This window comes from Saccopteryx bilineata, chromosome 8 (genome assembly GCF_036850765.1).
Source record: "Saccopteryx bilineata isolate mSacBil1 chromosome 8, mSacBil1_pri_phased_curated, whole genome shotgun sequence".
NCBI classification, from domain to species: domain Eukaryota; kingdom Metazoa; phylum Chordata; class Mammalia; order Chiroptera; family Emballonuridae; genus Saccopteryx; species Saccopteryx bilineata.
This window is the reverse complement of record NC_089497.1, coordinates 21202125-21215993: the sequence shown is the minus strand read 5'-3', so window position 1 is coordinate 21215993 and position 13869 is coordinate 21202125. Positions and strand designations below refer to the sequence as shown.

The following is a 13869-nucleotide window of genomic DNA, read 5'->3' as shown; positions in this document are numbered from 1 at the left end:
TGATACTATTTGCATTTTGAGTGTAAATCTGTTGGCAATGTTTATCTAATGTATTTTATATAAAAAATGGAAACACTTAAACCAACTTTTATTATTGATTTAGGATGCTTACTAAAGAAATTATACTGTCCAGTTGTGTTTTTTTTGTGATATTAATAAAGACCAAGTATTATACAGGTCAGTCAATGTAGCTCATATATTTGGTCACACATAATGACCATCAATTATACTAGAAACTTTGCTATATTAACAACTATTAAAGGTTTTCAGTGGCCTGATCATTTATGCTTACATATACATCTAGCACCCAGGAGGTGTTGAGTACAATATACAGTTAAAGGCTTTCCTTATTCAAAAGTAAACCCCAAATTATTCAGCTTTGTAGATGTGTAAGTTCCTTCTCTGGATATATCGCCTGCTTAAAACTTAATTAATTGGGGAAGAGATTCTTCAGTTTGCAGAAGGCTGGATGGGATGTACACATATACACATATACACACACACAAATACATACATGCTTTGGACCTTGCAAATTGAAGCAAAATGTAATATATCTAGAATAGTGACTTTTCTGCACTATACATATGAATCTGCTGACAATGTTTAATCTGAATTCTTATAACAAAAACAAACAAGTATATGTTTACACCATATTATCACTCATCCATCCATAAGGTAGTTGTTTTCAATTTTAGATACAACTAGCATTGGGAACCAATTTTTCTCCCTAAAAGGAATTATTTTGAATCAATATGTAATATTGAAATAGCAATTCTTTATTTATTTAGCTAATCACCGGTTTGTTGTAAATGCACTGGTATTAACTATTAACTAATTTGTATTAATGAGTTTTGAGATTATACTTCCTAACTATACAGTGTTGAGAAATTTAAATAGATGTTGGCCTTCTTAAAAAAATAGAAAATGGTTATTTAGAATCCTAACTCGCAATTATATGACAAATGTAACTTCCTTTGTAGCATCATTCTTTCAGGAATAAATGCCACAAGCTGACTTGAACCAAACAGCCTTTCAATCTGATGTTCTTGTGAGCTCTTCTGTAGTAAATCTTCAGGAAATCAGTAGAGTAGGCCATTAAAATGGAAAGATCTATTTGTCACTTATACCGATTGGTACATTCCATTTTCCCTGGTAGAAGTGATTGACAAACTCCTTCATAGAACTTATCTTTCCATCTCTAATGGTGAAAAGATTTGTCTAAAGAAATATTTTCTGTGTTTGAGGATGGGAGGAGTATACGTGTGTTTTTACAAGTCCTTAGAAGGAAAGTGGGGGGTAGAGGCGGGGCAGTGTGTATGGTGTTCCAGTAGATGGGTGCCGGAAATCGACTTCAGAGTCCTCAGGGTTCCTCTAGGGCAAATTTGATCCAACTGACCCTTGAAGGAATTAAGGTTAGAAGAATAGGGTAAGCCCGTTTGTGCAACTCAGCTTCTACAGAGGAAATGAGAAAGCTTCTCTGTTTTTCTGTAACTGCAAATATCTACGCATGCACAGCAATAGCATCAAATGAAAAATCCATCATAGGTCTCTCTTCAGAGCTGGACACACACCGTTTTAACTAGAGTGTCTGATAGAGGAGTGCATATTTGAATTACACCTACAAGGATCAGGCTAGGCGTGTGGCTTGTGGGCTAGTCAAGAATGTGGCCAGAGTGAGAGAGTATAGGCTTCCCCTAAAGGCATTCAAATGCAAATAATGAAATACATGTCACTGTGATGTCAAATAATATAAGGCTCACTGGCTGCCAGATTCCTCTAACCTCCAGGGTTACAACCCTGAGCCTCTTCCCCCCTGGCCCTGCCCTGATCAGGTATTGCCTGCAGGGCGTGGGTCTATACCACACAATTATCTGACAGACGGTCCTAACACGAGGCGCCATTATTAGTACTGACACTTTGGAACCACATTCTGCTTTGATGCTCTTAAGTCTCCATCCGTGCATTTTACATGCAAGAACAGAAAGTGACACTGGACTGCATCCTCTTCAGGAACAGAAACTGCTACACTTTTCTCCACTGTCTCTATGGGTAACCTCTTGTTTGAATAATTGTTAAAAAAAAAACCATTTTGCAGCCCTGGCTGGTTGGTTCAGTGGTAGAGCATTCGCCTGGCATGTGGAAGTTCCAGGTTCAATTCCCAGTCAGGGCACACAGGAGAAGCACCCATCTGCTTCAGCGCTTCTCTCTCTCTCTTCTCCTCCCCTCCTCCTAGAGCCATGACTAGATTAGAGCGAGTTGATCCCAGGCGCTGAGGATGGCTCCATAGTCTCTGCCTCAGGTGCTAAAAAATGGCTCCGGGTACAACGGAGCAAGGGCCTCAGATGGGCAGAGCACTGCCCCCTAGTGGGCTTGCTGGGAGGATCCTATCGGGGTGCATGTGGGAGTCTGTCTCTGCCTCCCCTCCTCTCACTGAATAATAATAAAAAATATTATAAAGAAACTATTTTGGCCCTGGCCGCTTGGCTCAGCGGTAGAGCGTCGGCCTGGCGTCCGGGGGACCCGGGTTCGATTCCCAGCCAGGGCACACAGGAGAAGCGCCCATTTGCTTCTCCACCCCTCCCCCTCCTTCCTCTCTGTCTCTCTCTTCCCCTCCCGCAGCCAAGGCTCCATTGGAGCAAAGATGGCCGGGGCGCTGGGGATGGCTCCTTGGCCTCTGCCCCAGGCGCTAGAGTGGCTCTGGTCGCGGCAGAGCGACGCCCCGGAGGGGCAGAGCATTGCCCCCTGGTGGGCAGAGCGTCGCCCCTGGTGGGCGTGCCGGGTGGATCCTGGTCGGGCGCATGCGGGAGTCTGTCTGACTGTCTCTCATTTCCAGCTTCAGAAAAATACAAAAAAAAAAAAAAAAAAGAAAAAAAGAAACTATTTTGCCAAAAATGAGAAGTTAGAGAAAGTTGTTTAAAGAGTCAATATTTTCATCAAACTCAATGTATAACCTTGTTTCCTAATCTTAAGGGACCAAGAGGAAGTTTTATTGTTAGAAAAGGATACCATTAACATCTTAAATTTATAGTGTCTGTGAAAACTGCCACGAACATTTTATAAATGTAGCCCAATCAGAATGACTCTACTTTCTTTTTTGGGTTCCCAAAGTCTTCTGTGGCATTCACGTTTGACTTAAACAAATCACTAACTTATCTGTTTAAAATATACATTTTAAAATGTTTATCCCCTGAAAGTTCTAGGAAAGAAATGACCAGAGGGCTTGTGACACCACCTGATGCTTAGGCTGCTCCACTCACAAACATCAGTCCTACACCAACTGCTAATTCATAAATACACAATTATTTTTGGGGTTAAAATATTAGTAGCTGAGTTATCTAGTTTTCTTTCCAGGAAAATAAAAATCATTCTTTTGATAAATTACCATATATGCATAGCAACTTTAACTTAGCAGAAGCGAAAAATAGAGTAAAAGAGTTTTATAAAAAGCATTAATAACAATAAATCTTTATTGGGATTATTTTTAACAAAATAATTTTTAAAAACAAAAGTCCCCACTGTATACAAGAAAGTAAATAAAGTTACTTGGCATTAATTACTATATACATCCAAGAATCAAAACAGTTCTGGTTAACATTCCATAATCCAGACTCTTTTGACCCATCAGTGTTCAAGGTAAGCGTATTTTAATACTACCAATAATGGAACCTTATCTTTCAGCATTATCAAGTGGATTATAGGGTAGAAACTATATTGTTTAACTTTTCATTCTTTCCACCAATCCATTTGCCGTATATACCAGTTCTCAAATGTATTTACTTGTCAATGTTACTCCGAAATGTTCATCATCCCAGATTAACCAGGTTACAGCGTCTCCTCCAGGGTTTCTGTTGTGGAATGTGCTAGAACCCATGTATCATAACATTTTTCAAAACCTAATTCTAAATTTTATCTCTATAATCTGCTACTTCTTCATTTCTCCTCACTTTCTATAAACACATGAAACTCCAAAGCAATTTTACCTTTAAAAATATTACTGAGACATTAACACACATTTAGGAAGTAATTTCCGACAAAGCTGTAGTTTATTTACAAAGAAAAAATGCTAACGCTTATTTTAAAATTTAGCTAGAGTACTGTCATAGTGTTGTTAATTAATTGAGAATGATGGCTTCAATTTAGAGGGTTCAATTTAGAGTGTTCAAAATTAAACAGAGTAAATAATTCACATGAAAAAAATCTTCTGACTTCTCGAAAGACCAAAATATGTAATTTTATTACTATAAAATGTTATTAATATAGAGTCTGTTTTTGCTAAAAATTTGATTTAGTTTTATAAGCTTTACTCAAGACAGTCTGGGTAATTTTTGTAAGAGGCCTCAACTTTAGTTTAAATGTAATTCTTTTCTGTCGGTTAAAATAATTTAAAGATGTGCACAATATGTTTGTGCTGTTTAAGGCAGGTGCCAAGCAGATTCTGAATGGTAATAAACTTATCAACTGAATTTCCTCCTCAAGGAAAGAACAAAGAAAGCTCAAGCCAGTTTTTGTTTGAGATGTTTAAACAGCATTCTTCTTTTAGATTTAAACACCATTTGGCAGCTAAACTGCCTATGGTCATAACACAAATCACTTACAAAGAACAAGCAACAGATACGGAATTAATGATATACTTTTAATATTTTTACAAGACTCTTTAAGATGTTGCCTATTGACATTTAACAAGATTTTTATACTGAATGTAAAAAAGACTTAGAACATAGGCTACACCAAATAATGAATATAATTTCTCTATGCCATGCAGAAAAGTCATCAACTCTTTACAGATCATCACTCCTAAATAGTTCTAATTAAAATCCAAACTGTTCCCATTTTACATCATTTTCATTCTTTGGCAAAAGATTCAAAATAGCCATGGGTTAGGAAACATGTTCACTCATGGTCTTCATTTTTGCAAAATAAATGTGTTTTGTAAAAGAAATCGGCAATATGCCTGGTTTATAACTAAATGATTATAAATAAACAAAATGTTACAGCTTTTTTGACTAATCTACTCCCAAAGCTTTGAGTTGTCGTTCAATCTCTTCATCGGAGATCGTAGCCTTGGAAGTCGAGGCAGAGGGTAAGCTTCGGGCGGCCGACGGAGCTTTGGCCATCTATATAAAGAGAGGGAAGGAAAAAAATGTGTATCATCGAACATTTGGACTAGGACAGAAAGCATGTGCTGCAAAGAGATTTAATTTACTTTTCAAACATATAAACATGCATCTAACAGTAAAGGACAACTTTTTAAACAAGTGACAAAGTGGTAGAAACTATTTCCAACTGAGAAAAGAAGACAGTCATACCTTTCCAGAGATTTCAATTCCAATTTCATCAAGAACTTGATTCACAATATCCTGGCTTTCTTCTTCATCATCAGAGCCATCAAAGATGTCATCAAGTGTGTCATTGACTTGGAAGGGTGGGGAGAAAAAGCAGTTACTTTCAAACCAATTTAAGGTTAGACTAACATTCTTAGAAGGGCAGCCTCATGTACACACAACACACACACACACACATTTTATTACAAAAGGGCAAACTTAGGTAAACCAAGAAATTACAAAATTCACTTTCAGATGTCAATAAAGTTCACTGATGAACACATTTTTGAGGCATTTCATCAGGAATAACATTCATTTCAACACAAATTATCCTTTAATAAAACAAGTCTATTCTGATTTTTTTTGTAAATTATGTCTTTAGTAAACAAAAACTATATGATAGTCACAGCTACAGGATTAAAGTTTTCAAATATAATTCCACAAACTAAATCTGTTCAGTTGTAGCTGTTAAACCTGACCATGGAAGAATACGCCAAAATCCGATATCCTGTAAATATCTGGGAGACAATGTACTCTTTTTATACCTATAATTATATTTTCACTGTTCTTAAATTTTTATTCAAGATGTAGGTAGAATATTCTAACAAAGTTTAACATTCAATATTTTATTAAACTTGTCCAAAGAAGGATGTTTGCTTTAACCCTGCAATGATAATTATTGCTATACCGCACCCATTTCTTCCCTTCCCTTTCCAAAATATGTATTTATGGAAGGCATTCTGTACAGAAGGCATCGTGTCAGTAGGTGTGGGGAGGAGTTTTTGAAGGCCTGGGAAATGTCTCATTTATCCATGAAACTAAGTGCCTGGCATGTGGTAAAAATAAAACTCATTGATGATAGATAGATAGATAGATAGATAGATAGATAGATAGATAGATGACAGACAGATGGAGAAAAATGAAGATCTTAAGTAGTTTACACTTAAGGAGAAAAGAAAGAAAATAATAGATGGTGGTAGATAGAAAAATAAGTGATTATGAAAAGGGAAGAGAATATAGCCAACTGGGAGGGAGTAACATGTCAGGTGGTCCATGAAGGATGCACAGGATTTGACCCAACAGAGACAGAGGGAATACAGTGAACAAAGACACTGTGGAAGGCAACTGGGATACATATACAAGGAAGGGGAAGTTCTTCTGTTCGGTTATTACTTAAGATGCAAGAAAGGGAAATGGTTGTGAGGGAAATGATTAAACAGCTGGCCTATGATTATTCTCCTGATTATTAAGGGATGACCCAAAGGAAAAGGAGACAGGTAATCTAGTCCAATCTCCGCGTAGGCACGCTGCTAAGTGTGCTTCTGTTAAACAGACGTATGTTGGCTCACAAGCGTCCTTGTCTATGGAATGCTCTCAGCAGGACGCCCTTGCTGTAGGACTGCTATCCTAGACAATTCTATAATCTACGGGTTTACGAGCCACGACTCTCTAGCAAACATCACATAAGGTAGGTGGCCACCTGAGGTGTCAATGTAGGATGTTTCTTAATTTAAATGTTTCCTACAAGGTGAGGTGATAAGCAACCCTCATCACACCCATCATTTATCATCTGCTCAAGGAGCTGTGTCTGATAAGAAAAGATCTCAGCAGTGATGTGGGATGTCCCAGCCCTCTCCATGTCTGCATGTGAATTTTAACTGCTTGTACCCTTGACATTATTAATAAATTTTGATATTATACGAGCATGACTTAAGAATTTGATTTTTTGTGTTAGTTCAATAGTATAAATTTTGAAAAGGCTAAGAACCTTAAGGCAAAAAAAAAAAATTGAGCATCACCTCTGAAAATATAAATAATGTTAAACTCAATTCTTCCATTTAATACCTATGTAACTCGTGAGGAAAGTCACTTGACCTCTCTGGCCCTCAGTATTCTCATGTAAAATAAAAGGGCTTAACCTGGCCTGACCAGGCGGTGGCACAGTGGATAGAGCATCGGACTGGGATGCAGAAGACCCAGGTTCGAGACCTCGAGGTCACCAGCTTGAGTGCAGGCTCATCTGGTTTGAGCAAAGCTCACCAGTTTGAGCCCAAGGTCGCCGGCTCGAGCAAGGGGTCATTCAGTCTGCTGTAGCCCCCACGGGTCAAGGCACATATGAGAAAACAATCAATGAACAACTAAGGTGTTGCAATGAAGAACTGATGCTTCTCATCTCTCTCCCTTCCCATCTGTCTGTCCCTATCTTTCCCTCTGTCTGACTCTGTAATAATAATAAAAAAAATGACTTGACCTGATAATTATTTTTGATTTATGATGTGGGGATTTTATTTTGTAATCAGTAAGAAACCACTGAAGGAATCTGGTTGGCAAGCTCAGCTTACCTGTAGCTATAAAAATAATTTAGCATTTGTGATACTCATGGTCGTGAGGGCCTGGGCTGTGGTGGTGCAGTGGGTAGAGCGTCGACCTGGAATGCTGAGGGCCTAGGTTTCAATTTCTTGAACTGTCAAGGCACATATGGGAGTTGATGCTTCCTGCTCTTCCCCCCTTCTCTCTCTCCCTCCTCTCTCTAAAATCAATAAATAAAAATCTTAAAAAAATGGTAGTGAAGGAATAATGGAGGTGGGGGAGTCTAGGTCGGTTTATAAAGGCCTCAGTGAAGAAGTGGTAGCAGAAAAACACGTAAGAAGGGGAGAGATAAGAAAGACCAGAGTTGTAACCCAGGATAATGAAGAATGCTTTCAGAAAAAGTTTAACAAAACTAGTCAAAAATACAATACAGATTTTTCAAAGATCTTTTTTCCAAAACTTTAATGTGAATAAGTTTTAGAGCAGCACTACATATAATAAACTCTAATTTAAAAAAGATGTCTATTTAAACTTGAAATTTATTTTTGGATGAAAACACTAATGTTAATACTCTATTAGGTTATAGAAAAAACAAATAGCGACCAATAATTACTATCATTGCAGACTCACTTGCAAAGTACTAACATACACATAAAAACAACTGTGATAGATATGAGTTTTAATTATGAGTTTATTAATTCTCTTCATTATGGCTTAATGGAAAAGTGAATTCCTCTGATAAGATCTGCTTACCCTTGTGCCATCATTGGAAACCAAATAAACCTGCTAGATACTGTGATTATTATATAAATGACAATTCTCACAGTCATTATAAATTCACTGATGTTTCAAAAATCATATTTTTCAAAGTAAATATTCAAAGTAAAAAATAAAGAGTCTGTTGAACTATCAAGAATACACACACAGGCCCTGGCTGGTTGGCTCAGCGGTAGAGTGCTGGCCTGGCATGCGGGGGACTCAGGTTCGATTCCGGGCCAGGGCACATAGGAGAAGCGCCCATTTGCTTCTCCACTCCCCTCCCCCCTTCCTCTCTCTTCCCCTCCTGCAGCCAAGGCTCCATTGGAGCAAAGATGGCCTGGGCGCTGCGGATGGCTCCTTGGCCTCTGCCTCAGGCGCTAGAGTGGCTCTGGTCGTGGCAGAGAGACCCCCCCCCCCAGAGGGGCAGTGCATCGCCCCCTGGTGGGCAGAGCTTCGCCCCTGGTGGGCGTGCCGGGTGGATCCCGGTCGGGCGCATGCAGGAGTCTGTCTGTCTCTCCCCGTTTCCAGCTTCAGAAAAATACAAAAAAAAAAAAAAAAAAAAAAAAAAAAAAAGAATACACACACAGTGTAATGAAATTCTAAAAGCAAAACTGACAAGCTGAAATAGACTATTCGAACAATTGTGGTAATTTATTTAAATACTATTTATGCACTAAACACTGTAAAATTAAAATGCTAGCCAAGCTATACTGGCATATCCTTACATAGTTGTAAACAATTAGAAAATAGCTTTGCAAAACAACGATGCCAGTTTTGACATATCATGTAAGTAATAATTCAGTGTTGTCCAGGATGCTGTAAAGAGTTACTGTCATTCATTACTGGTGAAACAGTCTGGTATAGTCTTCCTGGGAGGAATTAGGTAGTATGAACCAAAAGCCTTATAAAAGTTAATAATTAAGGAGATTTAAGAAATTCACATAACAATAAAACAGAAACATTTATGAAAGGATTATCAAATACATTAAACATTTTAAAACAATCTTATTGACCACTGTAAGAATGTTTAAATAAATTATGGTTGATGTTAATTAATACTGATGTCGTACAATATTAAAGCCATTTCAAAAAAGAACAAAAAAGGCTTCAGAGAAGATTTAAGGTCATGAGCACATGCTTATGTTATATTATGTTTTTATAAAAGCTGAATAAGGTTCAAAATTGCACATGTAATATGATCTAACCATCATAAGATATGGAAAATTATAGGAAAGAAATGTATAACATTAACAGTCACTCTATCTGAGTGGGAAGAAGAGAGTTGTTTTAATAGCTCAAACCCTCTGTAGTCTCCACACTTCCACCACAACACGCAATTGCTTTATATATAAAAGGAAAAAGAAAAAGAAAGAAAGAAAACTAAATATTAAGTAACTTTGGGAGGGAAGAAAAATAATGAAAAGCTCCATTATCTCTACCTCCAATACCTGCAGTGTGACAGAATCAACACAACTCTGAGACTACACAATTTATACAAGAAAGTTGCTTTATTCACCAGTTGGTTTTGGTCCACTAAACAATGAAGTAAGACAGCTGGGGCCCGTATGGCATCGAATCTTCAGTTAAACATTAATAGAATGTGGAGCCATCGCCACTGCCGATTTGAAAACACAACAGAGTTGCAACCTGGATGCCTGTTTAGTAGGGTGCTCTGTCATTTCTTTGTTCAATATTCATGCTTTCATGGATGCAAACATGAGGTTGCTGGCAAATAGACTGAGACTATTCAAACATGAGAAAATGACATTTCATAGAAGATATTAAACTTACTCATTTCTTCAGTCATTTCCATTTTCATGTTTTCCTTCTGGAAATTCTGCATGGTTTGTAATGTCTTTTGTGGATCCATCTTCTTGTTAACTGCTTGCATTGTCTTTAAAATATTAAAAAATCCAACTCAGCTATATAATTATGAAAATTTTACTATGGATAAGTCCTAAGAGAACATATTAAATAAACACAGGCTTAGAAAAGATGTACATTCTGCCATACTGAAACATAAGAATGCTAAGTATTTTAGGAAAAAAACAACAAAACCCATTTGGAACCCACCTGCTTAACATCTATACAATAAAATCTGATGTGGGAAAACTTCATCTATACAGTACGCAAAAAAACATGTAAGAAAAACCACTATCAATAAAAGAAAATCCACTGCTATTCAGATAGGAAAACTACATTTGCCTATTACAAGGTAATGCCTAAATTAAAAATAATTTAAGTTTTACAAAATTTTTCATAGTTTAATATCTAAAATAAAAAGGATATATTAGCATATATACTTAATCCATTAACAAAAAAAAACAAAACAATGAATTTTGAAGAAACACATGAAAAGAAATCTTTTACATTTTATGCTCACAACTTATTTTATTAAAAAATGCCATCTATAGACAAAGTATTTTATACACATATGAAATATAGATATACATGGGGATTATGTAGTTACTTCAGTATTCAAATACACTAGACATATAAAACATATCAGTTTCAAACACATGAACCATACAGTCTTTCCTCAGACAAGTTATATGCAGTGCTGCAGCTAACGCAATCTCTGAGTACGACTCCGCGTTGCCCTGAGTCCCTGCCAGCCCACATCCCTGATTCTGCAATGCTTTCCCACTGCTCTGCACTAAAAGCCAGACTTTATAAGTGGCCTGTGAGACCAGATATGAACTGAACTTGGCTTGATAAGCCAGTCTCATTTTGCACGCTGGCCCCCAGGCACACTGGCCTTTCATTCCCTTAACTGCGCTCGCTCCCTCTGTCACAGGACCTCTGCACATGCTCCCCCTTTTGTGGAATGCTCTTCTCCATTTACTTTTGTGGTTAGCACTTCAGATTCCAGTTTCTATAGCACTTTCTTACCGAAGTAGTTTCTGACACCCTAGACTAGAATGTGTACCCCTAGTTAAACCTTACTCAGTACACACAGAATATTTTACCTCCAACTTACATTACTGTTGTAAATAGTACTGATAACAATAATAATGATGATAATTATAATAATAGAGCACTTAATGTCTACGTAACCTTATTGTGTGTCAGACACTGTTCTCAGCGCTTTATATATAATATTTAAAGTGTCATTAAAATCTAACAAATATTTATGTGCTAAGCACTCCCCTTTTCCTTATATTATAAATGAAGAAAGACAGCACAGAAAGGTGAAATAATCTGACCTGGTCACACAGCAACTAAGTGGAAGTGAGACTGGAACACAAGTAATCCGGAATTTACGTTCCAGAACTTACGTTCCTAACCCCTGCACGGAACCACCTCTAACACGGGCTGCTTGTGAACACTGTAATTAATCTACTACAGGGGGACCCCTGCCTGGCTTTGTTTTCCACTTCATCCCATCACCTGCCACAGTTCTTACCTTTGGGAGCTAAACAATTAATTGCTGAATTAACACATTCCTAAGAAATTTAAGTAAAAATTCCAAATCAGACATCTCTAAATGGTCCCCACATTAGGATCTTTTTCTAGCCCACCACTTGTAGAAAACTGCAAAACATTACAGTTGATCCTCATTATTTTTCAATTCCATATTTTGAATTTGCGCCCTCACTAAAACTTATTTGTGCCCTCAAGCCTGCCGTGCTGCTGTGCTCGATCATGGACATGCGCAGGGCACCAAAATCTCAGTCCCCAACATGCAGGTTTTCAGGTGAGGTCAAACTAGGTGGCACTCGGCCTTCTCGTTTCAGCTCTCACACTGTAAACAAGTGTTCTTTTTGCCGTGTATTTACTGCCACGTTCTTGTGCCTTTGTTGGTGATTTTGCTGTTTAAAATGGTCCCCAAGCATAGTAACGAAGTGTCATTTAGTGTTCCTAAGTGCAAGAAGGCTGGGATGTGCTTATGGAAAAAAATACACTCCCTTAGATAGGCTCTGTTCAGGCGTGAGTTATAATGCAGTTGCCATGAATTCAATGTTGATGAGTCAACGATTAAATATGGTTCCAGAGAAACACATATAAAATAAATTTGGATACACACTGGTTGACAAAAATGATATAACCAAAAGTGCACAGGACCTACTCCTGTATTTCCCTTTGAAGCACTGGTTTGAGATTCACTATCTGGTGTTCTGAACTTTGTAGAGCACTGCCTATTGCAAACAATAAGAATCAACTGTATGAACCACTTTCCTAATATGAAGCTCCTCTATGGCTTCTTTCTGTCCTCTATGGCTTCTTTCCCTTTGCTCTTCGTATTCATACTTCTCCTTCCCTATGTTTAATGCCTAGTGGTATTTTTAAGACCTGGGTCTTCTGCAAAGTCTTTCAGATCATCCTGTTTACCTATGCGCAGTTCACCGAGGCTGAGCACAGACTGTTACAGGGGGTCATTTCAGACACGTTAACACTCCCCACCCCAAGTGACCTGTAAGATCTGGGAGAGGAGTCTGCCTTCACCTTCTTCTTGTTCCTAACAACACAGTACTTCACATGCAGAAAGCATTTTATTAAAAATCAAAAGGCTCAGATTCCTTTAAAGTCTATAGTAAAAATTCTATTAATATAAAGACTGTAAGTTAAATCCTTTTAAGAGCATTTGTGTGTCCTTCTGACACATACATGAAAATGAATCAAGAGAAAGTTACTACTCTAAAGTAATCAAAACTTAGAGCTTAATGAAATAAGGTGCTTACAAACTTCTGACACTTTAAGAGAACGAAGTAAACTATTAAGTCAATTAAAAATTTTTAAAAGCGACTTGTGAGCTTGGAACAATAGAACTGTCCCAAAACAGAAATTTTATATTAAAACAAATCAATAAAGAACCTAGAAGTAGTTATCTGGATTACCTAACAGTATAACCCATTTTACTAAAAATTACACAGATTCCATACAACATATATAACAAAAGTGCTTTTAAATCTGATTTGAGTGTTGATATTTAAATAGTGTTGGTCAAAGTCTAAGCAGATGAATAGAAGGGCTCCCCCTTACCTTTGCCGTGGTCGACATGGCACCAGCCATCTTCATCTGGGAATTCATCACTTTGGTTTGTGTGGACATAGAAGTGACCTTTGAACTTACTGCAAAAGTTCTTGTTTTCTGTTTCCGTAGTTGTACGAGCTGTTTGGCTAAAACTCTGCAAGCTTCTTTATTACCAATTTTGGCCATCTTCTTAATTTCTAACTCCTAAGTGAAGAAATAACCAGAGGAAAATAAAATCACTGAGGGGTATACCTCAAGATTTATTTCAAAAGAATAGCCCAATACATAGGGGGTGAGCAAAACTAGGTTTACAGCTGTTCATATGAAAAAAAATACAATAGTTAATAAGTAATAATACAAGAATACCCTGTTTTGCGTACTGGCAACTATAAACGTACTTTTGCCCAACGCTGTATAGACTACCCTTCCTCCCTGATCATGCAGTGAGGCCGTGGTCTGAGAGGGCAATCTACCCCCCGTTTTCATGGGGAAGAGGGAACCAGTA

At 37.6% G+C, this 13869-nt stretch overlaps 1 protein-coding gene across 1 annotated transcript in view; it reads right to left on the bottom strand.

Moving 5' to 3' along the window:
* Positions 1-3445: 3445 nt before the first annotated feature.
* The window catches only part of CHMP2B (charged multivesicular body protein 2B), a 34995-nt gene continuing 24571 nt past the window's right edge, over positions 3446-13869 (bottom strand). The window contains exons 3-6 of the mRNA XM_066241423.1: positions 13374-13568; positions 10182-10284; positions 5307-5413; positions 3446-5114 (exon numbers count right to left, since the gene is read on the bottom strand). Of these exons, the coding sequence (XP_066097520.1) occupies positions 5004-5114; positions 5307-5413; positions 10182-10284; positions 13374-13568 (516 nt within the window). The 3' untranslated portion in view covers positions 3446-5003. The remainder of the gene's footprint in view (positions 5115-5306; positions 5414-10181; positions 10285-13373; positions 13569-13869) is intronic.